Source organism: Calidris pugnax, unplaced genomic scaffold (genome assembly GCF_001431845.1).
Source record: "Calidris pugnax isolate Ruff unplaced genomic scaffold, ASM143184v1 scaffold196, whole genome shotgun sequence".
Classification (NCBI taxonomy): Eukaryota; Metazoa; Chordata; class Aves; order Charadriiformes; family Scolopacidae; genus Calidris; species Calidris pugnax.
Window position 1 is genome coordinate 4,588,521 of NW_015091042.1, and position 22,862 is coordinate 4,611,382.

The following is a 22,862-nucleotide window of genomic DNA, read 5'->3' on the forward strand; positions in this document are numbered from 1 at the left end:
TGCGCTTAAATCTCCCAGGAATTCTTTCCTCCCAAAGAATTCAGTCTTAGTACGTGGTCAACCATTTTCAGGTCTAAATTCAGCTCCGGGCCTCATCCCTTCCAATAACCACCAGCAAAATAATACCTATTTTCTAGACTTTAAATACGTCTGTATTTAAACGATGCCGTTGTTTAACCAGTTTTCTAGACTGACTTTAAATACATCTGTATTTAAACGATGCCGTTGTTTAACCACGGCGCTGCCTCGGCGTTCCTGGTTGTCTCCCATTTCCATCCTCCCTGGGATGAGCCCGGAACCTGAACCACATCCTGCAGTTTTGCCTGTGGAAAACTGCAGGATCGGGCCCTCGAGGCGCATCCTGTAAATCCGCTCTGGCTTTGGATCTTACCCACATCCCGCCCGGGGAAGGGGGATGGTTTAAGATCAGCCCCAGGCACTGGGTGGCAAAAGGGGCCTGAGGGACAGGCAGAACCCATCAAGTGGGCTTAAAACCCCTTGATTCCCGCTCCCAGAACGAATATTTGCCATATTTTGTCCTTTTTGGGTACAAACTGAACCCGGGATTGCCGTTGAACGTTTCAGGAGAGCAGGTTAGAGAAGCTTTTACTAATAGAGAGGCAGAGCCAGGCGCTTCTTTGGCCGATTTCTTACCTGTTTTTAAACATCGTTTGTTAGAAAAAAAAAAAAGTATATGCTTTCAACTTCTTTTTCCGTTACTGACATATCAAATTTGCATTTTGTTAAGCAATACGAGGATTCTCTCCGCAACATAAAATCTGCAGTTTTGAAGAAGCAAAAGGTTTGGATAGGATCAATGAGAGAATGCCACCGAGAAAAGATGCTCTTCAGCAAGATGGTATTAATACTATAAACACCACAAATGCCAATGGAAACAATGGGACTGGCAACAACAATGCACAGTGACCACCTCCGCGCCCGGTTTCCTCCCTCCTCTCTTGCCTGAGAATTCCTAAAATTTACTGCTTTTTTGATGTGACAACAGCCGGGATCAGCCAGGGGGATCCATGGCTCCCAGTGACTACTTGTACCACCAGGTGGGGAGACCCTCCGGCTGGATCCTCCTCCCCAAGACAGACCATCCCATCGTGGCGCTTTGGAGACAACAGCCCCTCTCTCCGACGTGGTGGCCCGACCTCCTGGGAGCGAGAGCCTCCTCCTCTTCCTCCTCTTCCTCTTCCTCCTCCTCCTCACCCCAGACCCCCATCGCTGGCTGCCGGAGCCGCAGGAGAGATCCGGGGAAAGCCCGGGGCTGTTCTCGCTGAAGCACACCTAGACTAGCGTCTTATGCTTATCGTTGTCAACACTTTTAAGTTTACAAAAATGGGATTTTTTTTTTTTTTTTTTTTTTTTTTTTTTTTTCAGTAGAGGTAGTTTGTTTGTTTGTTTTGTTGTTTTGTTTTTTTTTTTAAAAAAAAAAAATCAGACTTTTAAGTACAACCCTAAGAGCTAACTATTTATTAACGGACATCGGTTTCATAAAATGTCTTTAAAACGATAGATTAGAATGGTCTTAAAATATCTGAGGCTGCAAAAAACTGTGTTTGAAATAGACGGAAAAAATGCCAAAAAAAAATATAAAAAAAAATCTCAGTCGGTCGTTCTGTAAAATGCTGACCTCAGGTTTACTCCTTAGATGTTGCTAATTCTATATTGTATTCACTGTATTTTTTAGTTACAGCTTATCGGAAGATTTCTATGTAGGAATGTTTATTACTTGAACACAGATTTAAAAAAGAAAAAAAAATATTTAATTTAGAAACTTTTTTGCCCAGCTTTTTCAAGACTCTTCCCCACCTTGACTTTTAAAAAAAAAAAAATAAAAAGTAATTATTATATATACTAATTTTAAAAGTAAGGAAAATTATGGAAGTGTTAATTTTAAGGTACTTTTAATTGAACTTTGTACATTGTTTAAGTACATTTTGATTCATATCAAAGTCTGTAAAGCTTGGCATTGTATTTTGTGTAATGCATGTTTTCATTTGGCAAATATTTAATATATAGACCTACGATGTACATCTCTAGGTTACCTAGATGTTATTGGGTACTTTTAGTTTCTCGTGAGTATTAGGGTTGCATAATTAGCTACTAATCACTGGGCTGATTGGCTGCGAGCTTCTGGTTTCTGTTCCAACCCGGGGAGGACCCTGAGACTGTGCGGGACGTCCCTTCTCTTTTCTTTTTTTTGTTCAGGCGAAGCAGCGTCGGCACTTGCTCTGTTCAACTGCTTGAGGCATTAGTGAAAGTGTTAAACTCCAGACTGCATGTATTTTGGTATCTACGGGACTGCTTGGTTACAATAATAAAAAAAAAATAATGGAAGCCCTGTGCTGATTTGTTCCCAACCAATGGACTGTACTGATTGCCACTGTACTTTGCGATATATTTTGACATTTGCTACGTGTCCTTCTCGTCCCCTGGAACACAACTTGAAACTTCTGTCACTAGAGTTCATCTCCCCTTTGGTTTTGGTTTTTTTTTTGGTTGGTTTTTTTAATTATTATTATTAATATTATTTTTGTTTGCCATAAAGTACAACCTGTACATACCCCTCAGTTGGAAATTTTATGCATGTTCTGAACTATTCAAGTATTTTATAAACGGTAGCACACAATAAATTTTGTGCATGGGCTGCGGCTCCTATCGCTGTCTATGGGTTTTATTTTTTCATTTGGCTGATCTCACCTTGTAAACTGCTTAGAAATACTCTTCAAAATTTAAGCTATTGGAAAAAAAATAGCCTAAAAGGTCAGATTTAACTCGCAGAGAACTAGTTTCAAGGAAATGCTGTTTCATTTAACTGTTACTGTTGATGTTTTGGGTTGGTTTTTTTTTGCTTTTGAGTTCTCTCATCAATAAATTACCTGGATATTGTGTCTGCTGAAGCAGACACCCCTGGGTGGTTTGTAGGAGCCCCTAAGAGCAGGGTTAATCCATTCTACAAAGGCTGAGAAGCGTTAATTACCTTCTGTGTGTTGCTTTTGAGCTAAATGTCCAAGACACTGGTGTGTCCTGGGGCAGCTTCCTGGGCAGGGGGAGAAGACCCAACTGTCCCCACAGGCCAGACAGAGACCTGTGTTTCTGGTGTGTTCTTGAAGGCAGGAGAAGCTGCTGAACAGGATGAGAATTAAGATAAAAGATAAGGAGAATAAGCAACGGATATTGCTAACGGAGTTTTAATGTTTGGTTTTCCTTTATTGCAGATGCGTTCTAATGGGAAACTCTTCTCGGAGTTTGGGTGCAGAAGATCAAGTTGAAAAAAGGCAAGTTTGGGGTTTTTTATGAAGTACCTTCATACTGGGGAGCTGTACGGTCTGTGTACGTTTTACTTGATGAACACTTCTGGTCCCTCCCAGCCTGGAAGCTCTAGGGGAAGGTTCCTTGGCTTCACGAGACAGTGTTTTTCATGATCTGACACTCAGATCTTGGTCGTGATGGGTGTCCTGGCCAGCTGGGCTTGGGGTTGTGGAGAACATTCAGATTCAGTCTTTGTCTGGAAAGACCTCGCTGCAGTTGGAGAGAACTGGTTCTGATACTTGTGTGTCAGGCAGTGCCCGGCTGCCACGGTGCTTCCTTCAGGATTCCCTCGCAGGAATTGTCTGTGGTGGTTTTTGCCAGCTGTGAAAGGCAAATCTGCAATAAAGGAACATTCCTTGGGCAGTTGTTGGCCTGATCCCTCATTCTGTGCGTCTCCCGTCACCCTTTAAGCAAGTTGTTCAGGCAAAATCTGCAGTAAAGGAACATTCCTTGGGCAGTTGTTGGCCTGATCCCTCATTCTTTGTGTCTCCCGTCACCCTTTAAGCAAGTTGTTCAGGCAACAGGAATATGTCTGTGGGTTTTCTTTGGAAAGCAGGTACTTAATTGTTTTACTCCTGTGTTCCTGACAGGTGGGGCCTGGAGCTGTCTCTCGTTCTTGCATTGGTGGGGAGAAGAAACGACATCCTCCCGCCCAGAACACCGTAAGTCGTTTGCGTTGCTCGTTTGCTGCTCTCAGTGTTTTAAGGAGGGGGAGGAGAAGTCTCTGTGTCCTTAGAGGAGGGGAGAATGCCTGGAAATGGCACTCTCAGCCGAGGACACAGCAAAAGCTGAGAGATGTGGTTGGTTCCTGGTTTGAAGCTGGAGCTTTTCCTGCCCCCGGCTGAGGGGACACCGGGTGGGAAGAGGCCGCTTGTCCCTGAGCTGCTGGATTAGAGCATCCTCTGCAGCAGCACCGGGGAGGAGGCTGGTGTTCGGGGCTGGGCTGGGGGTCCTGCCTCTTCTGAGAAGTGTAAATGCATTTCCCTCCAACCGAGGAGCCAAAGTGCAGAAGGTCTTTTTTTCTAACGTTTAATCTTGAAACACCATCATGTCAGTACTTAGAAAAATCAGTTTTTTCCAGAGGCAGGATGGACCGTATCTGTACATTTTTTTCCTTGCCTATTTTGTGCTACAATTTCACTATCAATCATTCAATTCTTGTCACTCATTTACGAAACACCATCATGTCAGTACATAGAAAAATCAGGTTTTTCCAGAGGCCGGATGGACCGTATCTGTACATTTTTTTTCCTTGCCTATTTTGTGCTACGATTTCATTATCAATCATTCAATTCTTGTCACTCATTTAACAATCACCATGTAATGAAAATAACTTTTTGCCATAAAGGAGGTGAATGTCATCAGGACACAGACCCCAATTCATCTGCCTGTTTTCTTGTAGCAGTAGCGTGGATGAGCTGGACTTAATTGACGTTCTGCTTTGAATGCCAAGTGCTGGGGATTTTTTTAGTCACGTAAAAAGATACAGAAGCACTAATAAGCTTTAATTACGAAATGCTGCACTTCTTCACTTATAAGGGAGTTTGCTCAAGAGCAAAGAAACTAGAACCAAAGCTTATGAGAATCTTGATCAATCCTGGAAAGATATTGACAGATGGTAACTTATAACTATCTATAAAATCCAGATACATCACCAAGGATGACCAGAGCAATGCCAAGTCCAATGTCTTTTACTCCCCCACGTCAGCTTCCATCTGTTGTTTGTATCTGAAATAATTCATTTTAACCCGACCCAGGAATTTTAAACTGAACTGAGTTTAGTATCAGGAAAAGTTTATAGTCTGGTGTCAGATTTAGGTTGCAGAACGTCAATGGAAGAGAAATAGTTCAGGTTTTTTGGAAAAGTTGCTGTCATTATTGTTTTGCAAAGGCCTGTCTGTGGGTGCTGTGTGAAAGGCGCTGCATTAGGATGGACTCCACCAGCCCCGGCGGGTTTTTTGGGGGAAACAGAACGAGGGTTTGCTGTTTGTGTGAGCGTGTTGTGTCGTACAATCGGTGTTTGTTAAAGCATTGCTGGGAACGTCAGGAAACACACTGCTGACCTTGGAGCTTCTGTTACATTGATGGCTGGGGATGGATTCACTGGGGCTTTCTATAAAAGCCAATGTGCTGCTCCAAGCTGGTCTTTTCAACCCCTTTGAAGACCTCCCCGTAGCTGTGTGTATTGTCCAGGCCACCATCGCCCTCAGTTGGGACTGACGTGTGTTCTGTAGCGTTTGCCTTCGGATTCTGGCTGTTTCACTGCTCAGGCATTCACTCTGTGACCCACTCCTTTACCAGGAGGCACTTCAGTATTAATTCTGAGATGATTTCTCCTTTCCATCACTGTCTTAAGCACAATGGTAACTCTCCACTAACCGGAACTAATTGAAGAAATTAAATGAGGGAGTACAGTCAGGTTCTGCCAAGCACCTTAAACTGTCACTGCAACGTGACTTGCACTGAGCACGTGCGTGTTTTTGGAGGTTACAATGGGAAGACATTAAAGGGGGGTATGACAAATGCTTTCCATCACAGCCTGGGGCTTTTTTGGTCACCCCGAGTCAGCTCAGCAGTTCCATTCAGGTGTTGCAATGGAGTTGTTGAGCGCTGGAGACTGAGCCAAGACAAACAGTTCAAAGCTGCAGGATGTGGCAGAGGGGAGGGGGCTCTGTCTGGGTCAAAAGGACCAAGGCTTAGGGGCTAATAGACAAGATATATATCTTTTATTATACAATAAAGAATATTACGTGCTGTAAATTAAGGCAATTTTAAGTGCATCAAGCTTATGGAATGATCAAGAAAGCATTATTTGATTATACAAAGTTTTAAAATTATTCTTTTACACATGAGGATAGCCCGTGTCTGCATAAAGCATGTTACATGTTACATGTCCTTCAGTTTGTTTTAAAAAAGAAAACAAAAAGAACAGATAATCCTCTTCTACTGACCAACAATTGCCAGCAGCAAACGCCTGTAATCACCACTGGTGTCACTTGCTATCATCGTAGCCAGAGTCTTCTGATACATTTGTGTGAACATCTGTTTAATTTGCACAAGGTCAATCTGTGCAAAGAAAAAAAACAAAAACAACAAAAAAAAAGGCACAAAATTTAAACACAGCGTGGGATTTTTAAGTCCTAGAGAGTCACCCCACGTCTTCTCCCGCACAGCCCAGCGAGCACGTGCCAACCCCATAAAAACTCCATCAAAATACACAATTTCTACAGCTGTGAGGGAAGGACTGAGTGAAAGGCTGGTGAGGGCAGAGAGGTTTCTGCTCCGTGTGGCATTTACAGAGGAAAAGGTCTCTTACCTCGCTGCGAGTGACTATAATTCTGATGAGGGTAGAGTCGTCTGTGCCGGCTCCTTTCATGGAATAATAAAGTCTTTCCGCAAAAAAGGCTGGGCGATTTAAAGCACATTGCACTGCAATAAAAGAGATTTTTCGGGTTAGTTTCAGTATTGTAGACTGTATCGTGATACCTGGCAGGATCAAGTCAGGATTTTTGCTGTAGACATCTAGAGGTAGGTACTGGTGGAGATCCAGGAACTGCTTTATAGAGCTAAGGTTATTTTCAAACTGACCAAACGAGTTATTCCTTCAAAGGAAAACTTAACGGTTCTTAGCAGTTCACTTCTCTGGAAGTGCTTCTCAAAGCTGGCTTGAAACCTCAATTCTCAAATAGGTAACTTAAAACCAGTTGTTCTTGGAGAGCTGGTGCTGGGATACGAGGGGTTTTACTCACGTTCCATTGCTAGAATGTCACTAAGGAAAGTACAACTGTAAAAAAGTCTCACTCCAGTAGTTACAGAATGGATCTTGTTTCAGTGAGATTGCTCACTCTCAGACAACCTTTGTTCTTCTACATCATTAGATTGGATATTAGGAAGAAAATTTATGCTGAAAGGGTTATCGAGCATTGGAAGAGGCTGCCCAGGGAAGTGGTGGAGTCACCATCCTGGAGGTATTTAAAAGGCTGTGGTGCTGAGGGACATGGTTTAGTGGTCCTTTTTGTCAGTGTTAGGTTGATGGTTGGACTCAATGGTCTTGAAAGGTCCCTTCCAACCTAAATGATTCCGTGATTCTCAGAGCTAATTTTTCCCCATAAAACTCTTGAGCAGAATATAATCTGGGAAGTTTTTGCTTATCCATTATAGCTACAGAAATGCTGTCTTTTTGGTAACACCGGTAGGACTGGTGTCCACAGATTTACCATTAAATCACACTGATTCTCACTGTCAGCAAATTGTGCTGAATCCAAACTGCTTCAGTATAAAAAATCAGCAGGACAAAGTGAATTCAAAACAGATTGTCTGCTTTGTGAACTGCTTCACTATAAAAAATCAGCAGGAAAAGTGAATTCAAAACAGATTGTCTGCTTTGCTGGAGTTTTCCTTAAAAACGCTGAGCTTTCTGGGGGCAGGTGGTGGTGGGGAAGAGGGGTTGGAGAAGGAACTGTGCCTGAAGCAGGTTCCTGTTGGTTGTGAGGTGTGTGTGGAGGTGGTTCAGGTGTCTGTGCCGAGGTGCCACACAACCAGCCATGGCTCTGTTACCCTGGTATCGTGGTTTTCTCCAGAGCTCTGAAAAATACCCCTGTGAGCACTAAGCAGTGACCCTTTCTCAGAGAAGGGATGAGTGGCTCCTCTGTAGCCTTTTCTTGTTTCAAACGGACTTCTTCATTGTGGGTGCTTATTATTACCAATTAAGTGTAAAGTGAATAATTTGAATAATTGAAGTTACTTTTGTGCTAGCAGACTGCGTGCGCGTTTGCCATATGGCCAGCGCTGAACTGGAGTCGCCTTTAATTACGTTTACAAGGTTTAATTCCCAAGGGATAAGGGGAGGGATAGAACATATCACTTACAAATAGCCTTCAAACCACGTTCCACGTTCCCAGAAAATTCTCGGTCGATGCTGCTTAATAGATCTCGATTAGCAATCTACAAATAAAGGAGATGAATATGTGCGTTACGAAGTGCAGCAAAAACTGGAACTTTAAATTAAAATACACTGACCAAGCTCATTTGAAGTTAGTGAAGAACTCCTCCTACCCTGGTTTAAAATACACTGAAGTTAGTGAAGAACTCCTCCTACCCTGGAGTAGGCCTCAACTGTTGCTTTCAGCTGGGGAAAACTTCTGGTTGCCAGAACCATATTAAAGCAAGATTCATCGGTCCCGAGTCTTCCTTCGCCTGCCTGGTACAGACGCTGAGCATCGTCTTGAGCTTTTTGATAATCCACCGTTTGATTCTCATCCCGATTCCCCTAAAAGCAAAGACAACAGAGGTCAAGGTGAAATCACACAGAGGAGGCTTTGCTTGAACTGCTTGCAGAAATCTTCAAAGCTTGGGGCAGAGAGTGTAACAGCAGTTTGAAATAACGTTACATTGCTTTAAAACTGCTCGTTGGTTTAATATTTCTTACAGGCACCAAATACACAAGTGGCCCATTAGTGCACACCTGTAGTGCACACCTTGAACTGTAGATACACTGACTCAGATAATTTCTTTCATCCCACGCACCATCTCATCCAAGTACTGGACTTAATTCTCTGTTCTACTTAATAACATAAGCTTTCTCTTAATCTGTTTTTTTTTTTCTAGGCTTCAAGTTGCAAAGAACCTTCCCAAACGAACTAATGAATTATCTTACTGAATATGCACACCTGAAATATCTCAGGCCTTATATTTATTTAGTAGAATGTGCTAATTTCAAGTAAGAATGTCTCCAGAAAGCACTTAGTATAGCTGTAGTATGTCAGTAGAGCTTATATGATATTTTATGTTTTGATTTTGGTTTTTCTTTGCTGCCCAGTGCATGGATGGATACTGGTACATTTACTGGCTGAGTACATGCTCTCCAATACTGTTGTATCTGTAGTGGTTAATATAATATTTAAATAATGTGCTTGTCAATTATTGTGAAGTAACGGATTTATCAAAATAAAAATTAGCAGCACGAGCTTCTCGAGGTTGGCTTTCTTGGGGATTTTGACTTCTTAATCCAAATGCCTTGTTCATAGCTGAGCTCTCCCAAGGGTAGAGGCAAACAAGATAGAGAAGAGTCATAGAAACTCTGACAGCAAAGAGGCAGATCGATCAGAGCAATGTGGGAAGTTGCATCAGCATGGATTCTTTCCTAAACATGGGTAACAGCAAGTTTTCCTTCAATGCAAAGAGCCCCAGGAAATTATATGGGATAGACAAGCTCTGGGGCTCACCTGAGCTCAGCAGCAGCACCTCCCTAATTCTGGTGGTGTGAAGGGGGTTATGGTGTGAGTTTGGAGGTAAGTTTTGCCCTGTGGTGCTTCTTGGCTTGTTTGTAGGGACTCTCACAGGTATTCTGTGTACCATAAAGGCTCTTCTACCAGATTCACCCAAATTATTTAGTTAACATATGCAAAAAGTAAAAAGCATGTGCTTTAACAGCAGTGTGGAGCACTGCTTTGTGGTACCAATTGATCCCATCTGCACAGTAAAGCAAATAACACATAAATTCTCTGAGATGAATACAGGGTGCTACATTAGGTCGCACAATTCATCATGGATTTGTAGTTAGGAAATATTTCTTCCTTGAGGAGGGACTGAAGTTGTTCTATCTTGTCATTAGGAAATAAATTAGTGGCACAGGGTTAATTTCTTAAAAACTTGGCTCTTGCTAATCATATACAGGCAACTTATTTATGGGGCCATTATGACTATATGCATTGAAGTCAGACTGTACACCATTATCTTACCAAAAACAAATAAAATTAAAGCTCACTTGGCACATAGATATAAGTAATCGTTCAAAGTGTCCTGAAGTGTCTGCTCTGATGTCTTGCTCGATGTCCCTTCCAAATTCGGATTTATAGCACCTCACTATTTCTTGTATTTCCTGGTTTGTCCTCGTGCAGAGGATCTCGATCAGCACCCTCTCCTGCGTGCCCGCTCCCTGTAGGCAAAGGAAAAGAGGGTGTCACTACACAGCACCACCTACTCCATTTTTTCAGCTGTGAAATGAAGCAGTCATCAGTTACTGCAAAACTTAATACAATCTGCAGTGTAAGAACAGTATCCTTGCAGTGTGAAAGCACCAAGTCTTCTGTATACTTGAAAATGGAATGAAGATTCCTCAAACATTCAATTCTGCACCAGTTCAAAACAAAAAACACCCTGAAACTATACATCCACAACAGTGACATCAGCCAAAGTTAACTGACAAGTGGTTTAGGAAGGAAAATCTTTGTCAGTTTTAATCTGGAAACATACTAGAGGAAGGTAGAGGCTTATGATAATCATTACAGCCAATGATAATGCATGTAAATTCTGGTTTGGTCCATGTACAAGCCTGTTCCCTATTCCAAATGTAGCCTCTTCCTCACCGTGGAGCACCAGCAGCAGCTTTTTATAGATGTCTCCCTCTCCTCAGAATAAAAATTAAGTGTGAGGTCTGTGTACAATGAGATCTTACTGGTATGGCCATCTCTACCAGGCAAGGATTAGACAGGAGTGGATCCATATGAGATTTCTAGGTCTTGTTGTATTATAAATTTTTTAAATGGTAAGAGTGGCTGCTGCCTCCACTAAAGCCAGGTATCCATTTAACCTCCATGTTCTCTAGAAAGTCTGCATTCATACATGGGTTAAGATACTTGTTTCCAGTATTGGCTGCTGGTAAACTGGATGTACCAGTTTACCTGAGGTAAAAGTTTAAACCAACTATCTCACCTAATCTCTAGTACAGTCTTAATACTTGTACAGATACGTGAATCATCTGACCTTAAACAATAATTTTTTTTTATTATTGTCCTTTTGGAAAAAAACCTGGGATAATCAAAAAATATGTTTCAGTAGCAATGGTTTGTCCCCAGTAAGGAGGGGTATGTTCCTTCAGCTTAAACAGTGGTTACAGTTCATATGTGCCCTGGCCCTTTGTAGGTTCTAGCAAAAATTGTGAGCCACAAAAAAGTGGCAGAGAACAAAGTTCTGTCCTGCAGTGTTTTGTCCTCTGCCGGATGGATGGCTGCTCAGAACAGGCTAATCCTGCAGGAACTGCCTGCAACTGGGGGACTCAGCAGAAAAGAGTTTTAAGCCCTGCAGTCCTGAAATTTGTTTGCCACTACAGGATTTGTCAGCAATGCAGGGGTCAGGGATTCACTTTTCTTAGACAGGAAAACCCTTACCTTCATTGCGTGACGTAAACTCCAGGCGTCGTAGTAGGTGCTTGGCATGAAGAGCGCTAGGATCAGTTCTTCCACATTTCCACTTAACTCAGACTTCAGATCTTTAATTAAATCCTGTTCAATTATAAACATAAAAAGGGCTTTGGAAAACGTTAACCATAGAAATGATATACTGAAAAAAGATCAAACTAGAACTTACTTTTGTGACTGGTTTCTAACTTTGTGCTCTTTCTCCTATAAAGCTTTAGTTTATTTCTTACAAAGAACTTCCCTTTGTTTGAAACTTTGACAGCTCAGCTCGTCTCCGTTATCTAATCCGTTATCACTAATTAAGGTCCTGGCAGGTCCTGAAAAATGCCGCAACTATAAAATTTCACTTTAAGTTGTAAAAATGACAGAGGGAAAAAATTAAATTATCTTGGCCTTTTATTGACTAACCAAATCTCAAACGGTTTCTCAGTTTGTTGCTTAGGAAAAAGCAGATTTCAGTGCTGGTTTGTGTGCATAAACACTTGGTAGTTTCAGACACTAATACAAGGACAGTTTAAGCTTGACTATTTTCTATCTATCAAGCATTATAAAAGCAGAGAAGCGTCTTGTTTTGTGAGGACAGCACCCCCCAACCTTCCCCCACCCCCTCCTTCTGCCAGGTATCAGGACAAGACCATGTTAAATACCAGATTTTCCCCTGTACACACGGAAAATAACTAGAAGAAGCACATTTTAAAAATGCCCCAACCACTCCCCAGGACTGAAATGCAATCAGGCAGTGAAAGCAGCAGCTGGAAGTTTGGGTTTATTTACTGATTCACGGAACTGGGGAACATACCTTGCCATACATAGTCTTGAAAGCTGCCTTGATTTTTTGCCTTTGATCATTGGAGCGGTTGGCCACGACATCGATGATAGCCTGCTCATCAGTTCCTTGGAAACAGAAAGGCAATTTCATGTAAGAACTTGTAATAATCCCTCTGAGGCTACATGTTTTATAATCTTGTGTTTGGGCACAGTTACATAATAAAATAACTACCATTTAAGTCTACCAAATTTTCTACATAACTTTGTCTACTAAATTGCCCGTTTTGAAAGTGTGACTTTTGAAAAGCTTGAGGAGGAAAAATGTATGGTTAAATAAAAGTTGAAGGAAAGGACAAAATGCATTTAAGAAGTTAACTCAAGAGAAATTTTAAGCTTTTACTGCTTTCTTACCAAACCCCTTCATAGCTTTGCGTAGAATTTCTGCATCCCTTCCAGCATCAAAGTTTGGAGCAGCTTGAATTGTGCCCTGGGTGCACTGAACCATTGCTGCAGGCTGAAAAATAAGAGTCAGGTGTAACTAGCTATGCTGCATAATGCAAATTCAAATTAAAATCACAACTTTGGAATCGGTATTTCAGCCACCAATGCCAAAATGATGCTTTTCCCCAAGTGTACGGATGAAGATCTACTTGATGAGTGAGTGTAACACAGATACGGGGTTGTGATTTTGTTCTGGTTGTGCTCTGAGTAGAGCTGGAAACTCCTGATGCAGAACACACTGCAAATTGTTCAAAAGCAGTTGTAAAAACATTAGAACTACAGAAGCCACAAAAGATTGATTATAGAAGAGGATACAGCACATACCGGACCAGGCATTGGTGATGGTGCTTGTCCACCAGGATATCCTACTGAAAATAAATTAAAGAACAAGATAAAAGGAATTTATTAGGTCTCCTCTTATTATGTAAATGCTATCTAATTTGAAAATAAAGCCATTTACACACCTACCACTGCACAAAACCTGTTTCCTAAATAATGATACCTATCGTGAGCAGTAACTGATCTTCTTTCCCTTGGGAGTGATGGGAAGAAGCAACCACAGACACATTTTAGTACATACACTAACAAGGCGATTCTAAAAATACTGAATTTACTGGTGCTGTGGGAACTGGGAAGATCTCTCCTTATTTAATACTGCTATCTGACAAAAGCCAAGATAGCCCATGCAAATGAAGGATGTGTGTCCTGTGCTCTCTTTTAAAGTCATATTATAAATGAAATGTCTAACATATAAAGGATAAATATTAAGAATTCATTGGCGCAAAAAGAATTGAAGGAATCTTATTTTGTCATCAAAAGCACTGTGAATGCCAAAGCTACAACTAGATTTTTTTGTACTGGAATTGTATTTTTATCCAAAATATGTAAGTACAATTGTTACCACTTTAACAGCAGCTTCATTATTATTAGAGTTAAACCATGACCATTAATCAGTGACAGCTGACTCTTTTGGATGTAGCACCTACAGAGCTGGATCTCACTATCTATCCTGGGATCTTTTGCTATAACCTTGGATGTTTAAACGTTTCTTAGCTATGACATACCTGGAATCTGTGCTGGTCCACCTCCGGCGTAGCTTTGGGCAGGAGGCTGTGGGTAGCCACCGAAGGCAGGGCCAGCAGGAGGCACACCAAACCCTGGGCCTGTGGGTGCTAGGAGAAGAGAAAGGTTTTAGCATTAAGAAAGGCTTAATGTTTTGTCTCTCTGTGCAAGAGACTCATTTCTCTGTGTCTGTGCAGTGGCCCAAAACCATCACGGCCCTGATATTAGCATGCAGGTATTTCCTGCTAGATTCACTGAACAAAGTGGCTTTTATTTACTACTTCTGCCAAGCACAGGGAATGCTTCCACCAGAAATTGCTCCCAAGGTGACCATACTCTAACAAAAAGGATCTTACCTCCGGGATAAGGTGGCATTCCTCCAGCCTGGGGAGCTCCGGCGTAGCCCCCTGGGGCAGGGTATCCCCCCGGGGTAGGGTATCCCCCTGGGGCAGGGTATCCTGCTGCCCCTGGATATCCAGCGTTGGGGGGAGCTGCAGGATAGGTCCCTGCTCCTCCCGGAGGGTATCCTCCCGGAGGAACAGCGGGATAGGAGTACTGACCGGCTGGCGGATAGACAGACTCCTGTCCTGTCGGCTGAAACACAAAAATGGCATCTCTGTACACCTGCTAACAGGACATTAGAGAAAAAAACTCTCAAGATATCAAAATGTCCATGTGTATAATAATGCAAATTCTATAATTAGGTTCAGCACTTGAAGCGGCAGCAGCAGAATTCCTGAAGCCTGGATGGGGGGGCTCTGATGCGTCTCCCATGTTGACACAGAATCAGAGAGTGCTGCAGGGTGGGAGGCACCTCTTGATGGCCCCGAGTCCATCCACCTTCACAGCAGGGCCTGCTTTGGAGCCAGATGAGTTCACATCTGTTGAACCTTGTCAGGTTCTCAGTATCTCCAAGGAACAGTGAATCCACAGCCTCTCTGGGTTATACTGGCTGTGCCAGTGTTTGACTACATTTTTGGTAAAAAATGTTTTCCTCAAATCAAATGGCAATTACAATCTGTGGTTGTTGCCAGCTGCCCCTTTCCTGTGTAACTAGAGAGGAGTCTGGTTCCAATGTCTCTATCACTCCTCCTTAAGTAGCAGAAGACCGAACAGATCTCTGCTCAGCCTTCTCCAGGGGAGCAGCCCTCCCTGGAGACACAGTCTTGTTTGTCTGTTAGTTTGTTTACCACAACTAGACATGGTGATCCCAGGTGTGGCCTCCTGAACACCGAGCACAGAGGAATAATCCTTTCCCTTAACCCACTTGGCTTCACTCTTGCTACAGCCTGGTTTGTCGTTAACCTTCCTCCTCAGGGACACGCACTGCTGAGCCACATTCCACTTGTCAACCCCCAGGACCTCTGGTCCTTTACTGGAAAGCTGCTACTTTTATCCCACATAGGAGGTTAAGATCTGCCAGGCTGGCTCTCTATGAATCATTAGAAGCTCACCTGTTTTTACTGGACTTCTAAGAGCTTAGTAGCCTTGAAACTTCTGCCTCTCTCGCACAACCAGCATTTTCAAATGTTACACAGTGAGAACTTACAAGAGTTGTTATGTTTTGGTTTTTTTCCACTTCCTTGGCAATCCAGGTTATAAAGCATAGACGTATAATGACTAAATCTGGACCACTGAGTGAGACTGAACATCTATTGCAGGTTTTAAATAAAAAGAACAAGTCAAACATTCTTTGTTTTGCTTTGCTTTGCCTTTGTTTTGCTACTTATATGACTTAGAGTCATACCACAAAGGTTGCTATTAGCATTACCGTACATTAGAAATATTTACTTGAATGACCAGGATGTCTAAGGAAAAACTCTGTAAGTTAAAAGTCATATATTTGATCTTTAAAATCAGGTATTTAAAATTAGCTTCATAATGAAGCATAATGTATGGACTCATTACTCACTTACTGAGAATAATCTTTACTGACTAGCTTTAGAAATATGGGTCACACATTCCATACAGTACACGCTCATTCTTGAGCCCAGAAAACAGAAATAACCTACAAAGCAGTAAAGTCTAGCTCAAAGATTCTCCTTGGGTTTGGCTGCCCCAAGATTTTTACTGGGACTGGGCTATATAATATTCTCTTCCCTAGTGGTACAGTCTAACCTTTCTCTGCCAGCTCAACAAAAAGATCTTAATGGAATTTAGATTCACAAACCCAAAATTAGAATCCTCAACAGCCCTGCTCAGGTAACTATCAGACCTTTCTCTGCCAAGCTCAACAAGAAGATTTTAATAGAATTTAGATTCACAAACCCAAAATTAGCATCCTCAACAGCCCTGCTCAGGTAACTATCACTTTTGCAGAAGAAAAGAATTTCATATTGTTTTTTGCACTGGTTATCACTTTGGGCATTATCAATCAGACTAGAAAACCTAGAATCATTGCTATCGAATCTTAAAGGTCTTTTAAATTAATCCCTTGAAGTTGGCTGTATTTTAGATGCTAGCTAAGAAAAAAACCAAACAAACGTTTTCAGATGTAGTTTAAAAAAAATTACAGCTACAGTCATGAGGGTTCAATAGAACCTGGAGGGGAGAGGGGGAATAAATCCTGCAGTTAAGAATCAAATCTAAAAGGTCTTTTAAATTAATCCCTTGAAGTTGGCTATATTTTAGATGCTAGCTAAGAAAAAAACCAAACAAACTTTTTCAGATGTAGTTAAAAATAAATTACAGCTACAGTCATGAGGGTTCAATAGAACCTGGAGGGGAGAGGGGGAATAAATCCTGCAGTTAAGAAAGTCTGGCTTCTAACATGTTTTAGTTTGACTGCCTTAAGTGTTTGGGAGGGAATAAGGGTAAATTGTAAAGCAAAACAATTGGCGAAGTTATTGCATGTATTTATATGCATGTATTTACATATATTGCATGCATTTGTAGCTTTTCAGTAGCTTAGTGGGACTCAGGCTCAGCTCCACACTTAAGACTAGTTCTGTACTACCATATGAAATTCCCACAATCACAATATGATCAGTGCTGTACTAATTAAAGCACACAGTTGCATCTAGCTTTGAAAAACGATGCCAGTGTATCAAAAAGCCTGCAGTATCAGCCACAACTGATACATTCCAGCCTTCCACTAGAATTTTTAGTCCATTCACTCATGAGCTGAAGGTGGAACAAAGTCCTGCAGCTGAAGGATACGGGGGCAAAGTCAAGATACGGTGTCCTTTATCCTCAGAAAAATATTTACTTGGTGTCGTATGAAAGGTGGGCTACTTGAGTAAAGCATTCCAAGCTCTTCCTGAGGGTAACAGCCACTGAAGTTTGTTCAGCATCTCTCTAAAACCTGGGATATGGGTATGTGGAATATTTGGTAGGGACTGTGGTAGAAACTGGTTCAGAAATTACGTCTCACCCTGTACATAAAGACCCTCGCATTTATGTAAGAACTACTGATGCTTTAAAAAAATTATTTGCTGAGATAGTTTGCTATACAAAAAAGAGCGAATTCACAAGATGAAGATAAACTAAAACAAGACCAAACAATCAAAAATCTTTCTAGAACAATAAGCAACATTCCACAACTAGACATGGTGATCCGAGGTGTGGCCTCCTGAACACCAAGCACAGAGGAATAATCCTTTCCCTTAACCCACTTGGCTTCACTCTTGCTACAGCCTGGTTTGTCGTTAACCTTCCTCCTCAGGGACACGCACTGCTGAGCCACATTCCACTTGTCAACCCCCAGGACCTCTGGTCCTTTACTGGAAAGCTGCTACTTTTATCCCACATAGGAGGTTAAGATCTGCCAGGCTGGCTCTCTATGAATCATTAGAAGCTCACCTGTTTTTACTGGACTTCTAAGAGCTTAGTAGCCTTGAAACTTCTGCCTCTCTCGCACAACCAGCATTTTCAAATGTTACACAGTGAGAACTTACAAGAGTTGTTATGTTTTGGTTTTTTTCCACTTCCTTGGCAATCCAGGTTATAAAGCATAGACGTATAATGACTAAATCTGGACCACTGAGTGAGACTGAACATCTATTGCAGGTTTTAAATAAAAAGAACAAGTCAAACATTCTTTGTTTTGCTTTGCTTTGCCTTTGTTTTGCTACTTATATGACTTAGAGTCATACCACAAAGGTTGCTATTAGCATTACCGTACATTAGAAATATTTACTTGAATGACCAGGATGTCTAAGGAAAAACTCTGTAAGTTAAAAGTCATATATTTGATCTTTAAAATCAGGTATTTAAAATTAGCTTCATAACGAAGCATAATGTATGGACTCATTACTCACTTACTGAGAATAATCTTTACTGACTAGCTTTAGAAATATGGGTCACACATTCCATACAGTACACGCTCATTCTTGAGCCCAGAAAACAGAAATAACCTACAAAGCAGTAAAGTCTAGCTCAAAGATTCTCCTTGGGTTTGGCTGCCCCAAGATTTTTACTGGGACTGGGCTATATAATATTCTCTTCCCTAGTGGTACAGTCTAACCTTTCTCTGCCAGCTCAACAAAAAGATCTTAATGGAATTTAGATTCACAAACCCAAAATTAGAATCCTCAACAGCCCTGCTCAGGTAACTATCACTATTGCAGAAGAAAATAATTTCATAATGTTTTTGGCAGTGGTTATCACTTTGGGCATCATCGATCAGACTAGAAAACCTAGAATCATTGCTATCAAATCTAAAAGGTCTTTTAAATTAATCCCTTGAAGTTGGCTATATTTTAGATGCTAGCTAAGAAAAAAACCAAACAAACTTTTTCAGATGTAGTTAAAAATAAATTACAGCTACAGTCATGAGGGTTCAATAGAACCTGGAGGGGAGAGGGGGAATAAATCCTGCAGTTAAGAAAGTCTGGCTTCTAACATGTTTTAGTTTGACTGCCTTAAGTGTTTGGGAGGGAATAAGGGTAAATTGTAAAGCAAAACAATTGGCGAAGTTATTGCATGTATTTATATGCATGTATTTACATATATTGCATGCATTTGTAGCTTTTCAGTAGCTTAGTGGGACTCAGGCTCAGCTCCACACTTAAGACTAGTTCTGTACTACCATATGAAATTCCCACAATCACAATATGATCAGTGCTGTACTAATTAAAGCACACAGTTGCATCTAGCTTTGAAAAACGATGCCAGTGTATCAAAAAGCCTGCAGTATCAGCCACAACTGATACATTCCAGCCTTCCACTAGAATTTTTAGTCCATTCACTCATGAGCTGAAGGTGGAACAAAGTCCTGCAGCTGAAGGATAGGGGGGCAAAGTCAAGATACGGTGTCCTTTATCCTCAGAAAAATATTTACTTGGTGTCGTATGAAAGGTGGGCTACTTGAGTAAAGCATTCCAAGCTCTTCCTGAGGGTAACAGCCACTGAAGTTTGTTCAGCATCTCTCTAAAACCTGGGATATGGGTATGTGGAATATTTGGTAGGGACTGTGGTAGAAACTGGTTCAGAAATTACGTCTCACCCTGTACATAAAGACCCTCGCATTTATGTAAGAACTACTGATGCTTTAAAAAAATTATTTGCTGAGATAGTTTGCTATACAAAAAAGAGCGAATTCACAAGATGAAGATAAACTAAAACAAGACCAAACAATCAAAAATCTTTCTAGAACAATAAGCAACATTAAAAAAAAAAAATCCCAAACCAAAAAACAGTCTAAAACTTCCTTCTTGGAATTCTTATGAGACAACTGTAAAGTCATCCTTGGGGATATAGAGACAAAACCAAAGACCATAATCTTCAGAAAATACTGTATATGAACTGGCAGCTACTATTGAGCATACGCAGAATATAAATACAGTAGGAATGCAACACATTCAAGAGCCGTACTTACAGGGTAACCAGGGAAAGAAGGGTAGCCACCAGAAGGGGGATAACCTGGGTATGACATTCTGGGAGAAAAAAAAGAAGATATTTTCACAGTCAAGACACTATATATGAGTTTGTAGTAGTTATTTGCTTCCTAATTACCTGTTGAATCACTTGAACAGTATGTTTAGTAGGTTTAGAATTGCTCAGGAGTACTTGTCAGCTATTAAACCTACAAAACCTTTCCTTTTTTTTTTCATTCACATCACCATAGCAAGCAGAATTCAGAAGGGAAGCATCTTCAACTTCCAAAAAAACCTCTGAAATACAGGATACACGTCGAGGTGCCAGCAGGAGGGGGCTGCCCCCCTACTTCAATTGTGTAGAAGATCTCTCTTTCCTGCCAATAACTGTTTATTTTAGCTCCATTTTTAATAGAGGGGCTTGAGGAACAGGACAGGACAGAGATCATCCCCCGTGTTGCCGACCAGTTAGGCAGGGCGTTTCTGGGCCATTAGCCAGGTTGCGAAACATTTAATGCCAGGAAAAAAAAAAAAAAATTGTGTTAACCAGCCAGATTGCCTGGGAGTTACTCACGGCATGTTTCTAAGACAGTGCGCACCTCAGCTGCACAAATCGAAGGACATAGGAAATATACAAATTAATGCAATATGCTGAATCATTATTCACATTTCTAGGTATTCACTGGCCAGAACAAAGGGATTGCAAAGCAGAATGCTTATTGTGTTGGACCATGAAGGCAATAGGTGGTCATAGAATTAAACACCTGAGACAATGTGGAAAATAGTAAAATTTTGAGTAGGTTAGTTCAAATAAGAGCCCAAAGCAACTTGCAGAGCAACACAGTGACGCATCTCACACTGATACACTTGCATCACCACTTCCAAATAAATAAAAGGGGAAGAACAACAAAAGGTGTCTTTGTAAAGCTATGCTTAAATCACAGACACTGCTAATGGCTATTTACTTGCCTAAGAAGAAACACCTTAAACCCGTACCTGTACAGTATTTATTACTGATAGCTGCTTACTGACATTTGGCTTTCAATAGCACCTTTCTTTTGGTATTTCTGACTGTAACACTAATTGTAACTCCTTTCAGGAACAAGATGACCAGGGACACTTCCTTCCGATTTCAGTTTCCCTCTTTCTGCTTACATGAAAATACTGTGCCAGCAAAACTGAATATTAAAAACCAACCAAACAAAAACTTCTTCAGCTTTTCAGCTTCATGTAATTCAACTGAACTTAGACCATTAAGAAGACAGGATTGTACACCCTGTAAAAGCTGTTGAGGTGCACTTTATCATTTCCACTGTACAACTTACAATGTTTTTCATGATGCAAAATCAACAGCTGGTGATGGCAACTCAGCTGTTTAAACAGTGTAAAAAGTGTAATTTGTACAACAAATGGGACCACCAATCTTCTGACCATATTAAAATATATCAAATTTTAGACTTATTGGTGAGATACCTAATTTAGAATGAATGAAGTTTTCAGCTATGTTTCTGATTTACTAGCAAACACATTCTGGCAAAAAGCTTTTTAAGGCACGAGTTTCCAACATCTCATTTTCAAGAAAACAAGTCATCAAAGTTATGTCGTATTTTTGATTAGCGAATTAACCACCCGTGTAAACCTGTGACTTACAGCGCACCAGTGGACTGTTTAACACTTTCCTTACTTGTGTTGTATCAGCTCCTTTTCTAGGATTCAATGTGTTATGCGAGTTCTTTTGGGAATGGTGGTGTTTCATTTAATCATTCCCCTTTTAACAGGACCCTGATTCCTATTTGTCATTCTTCTGAATTACAGAAACAAAATTAAAATGTATCTTTGCATTTGCTTGTTCTAGCTGAATATTTTATTTTAATTTGGGCCAAAAGAAATAGTTTTAGAGTATTAAAAGGATGAAATAAGGAGCACTGTTTCAATTACTTCAGGCTTTTCATAACTCAGTCGACACGATGCTAAGTTGGGAATTCAGACTTGCTTCTGACACTAATTACAGGAGTCTCTTCAAAACTTCCTATGATCAGCCAGGAGTATTTACTGAAACAGCTTTCAGTGCGTAGGTATGTTTTCCAGGAGATAAATTAAGTCACTTACACAATATTAAGTACTTTGCACACACCGGCCTGACGCTGCCACGGTGCGCGGCCTCACTCATCCCCGCATCCCCAGCCTCAGAGGCAGAGATGTGACTGCTTTTATAACCCAAACAGCACCAGATTCGCCCATCGGATGTTAATTTCCACCCCTTTTTTTCCCTGCCGGGGCACAAGGCGGGGCCGGGCGCTGTCACAGCCCGCCCGGGGGTGAGTCAGCGCCGGCCACGGCCCGCAGCCCCCACCGCTCCTCCGGGACGGGCTGGAACCGCAATTTGAGGGGGGAAGGTCCTTTTATTGGGGGGGTATATATTGTTTTAGGGGTGTAACATTAAGGGACGCGCTAAACCCGGCGTGTGGGGCAGGAGTGAGGGGTAGAAAGAGGGAAACCTCCCCTCAGACCGGCCCCCGCGGGGACCCCCCTCACACGGCGGGGCGGAGGAGGAGGCACCGCCCGCGCCCACCTGAGCCCCAGCCGCGGCCACCACCGCCCCCGCCGGCACCACACCCGCCCCCGGAGCCTTTAAAGGACCCCGGTGGGGCCGCTCCCGTCCCGCCCCGAAACGGAGAGGGGTGGTGGCTCTCCCGGCGGGCAGGGCGGTCACGTATCGCCCCGCTTCCCCTCAGCCCCGGGGCATGGCGGCGAGCCCCGGCTACAGGCGGAGGCAAGTATCGACTCTACTTACATCTCCCGAGGGGACCGGGACCTCATCCACACTCCCCACCGGGAGGACAGACCCCCGGCCGGGGGGGGGGGGGAGAACACCCCTGGGGCGGGCCCACCTGCCGAACCCCGAGCTGGCGGGCGGCCGCGGCTCCGGGAGCCCTGCCCCGGGCCCCAGCCTCAGAGTGCGGCGGGGCTGGGGCCGAGCTCCCCACCCCTCCGTTCCCCTGAGGCGGTGTGTGAGGAGAACCGGCGGGGCCGGGCCCTGAGGCGAGGGGCGCGCGCGAGTGGCGGCCGGCCCTCCCTACTTCCCCCCCCCGCTCCGGCTGCCTCACCTGAGGGGAAACCTGCGGAGCCTCCGGCCTCTCTCCCGCAGCTACACCGCAAAATGGAGGCTGTGGGACCGGCCCGGTACCCGCCCCGC

At 42.4% G+C, this 22,862-nt stretch overlaps 2 protein-coding genes across 8 annotated transcripts in view; one reads left to right on the forward strand and one right to left on the reverse strand.

Annotated features, from left to right (window-relative positions):
- The window catches only part of PPP3CB (protein phosphatase 3, catalytic subunit, beta isozyme), a 50,696-nt gene extending 41,410 nt beyond the window's left edge, over window positions 1–9,286 (forward strand). For 5 of the 6 annotated variants that reach the window (XM_014956247.1, XM_014956245.1, XM_014956244.1 and 2 more), the window contains one exon: window positions 749–2,667. In XM_014956247.1, coding sequence (XP_014811733.1) covers window positions 749–927 — 179 coding nt within the window. In that variant the 3' untranslated portion in view covers window positions 928–2,667. Of the gene's footprint in view, window positions 1–748; window positions 2,668–3,227; window positions 3,288–3,911; window positions 3,984–8,928 lie in introns of those variants that run through there. The other variant, XR_001413618.1, reaches the window with a different exon arrangement.
- On the reverse strand, window positions 6,026–22,862 carry ANXA7 (annexin A7). Of its 2 annotated transcripts, none has more exons than XM_014956241.1 (13): window positions 22,774–22,862; window positions 19,669–19,726; window positions 14,207–14,444; window positions 13,853–13,960; window positions 13,113–13,153; window positions 12,699–12,801; window positions 12,319–12,413; window positions 11,490–11,603; window positions 10,088–10,258; window positions 8,420–8,590; window positions 8,190–8,265; window positions 6,638–6,750; window positions 6,026–6,387 (listed from the first exon to the last, which is right to left on the reverse strand). In XM_014956241.1, exons 2-13 carry the CDS (start codon window positions 19,723–19,725, stop codon window positions 6,265–6,267), a joined length of 1,410 nt encoding a protein of 469 aa, XP_014811727.1. In that variant the 5' UTR covers window position 19,726; window positions 22,774–22,862; the 3' UTR covers window positions 6,026–6,264. The 2 variants fall into 2 exon arrangements, with proteins under 2 accessions (XP_014811727.1, XP_014811726.1); XM_014956240.1 differs by having other exon boundaries at window positions 13,113–13,156.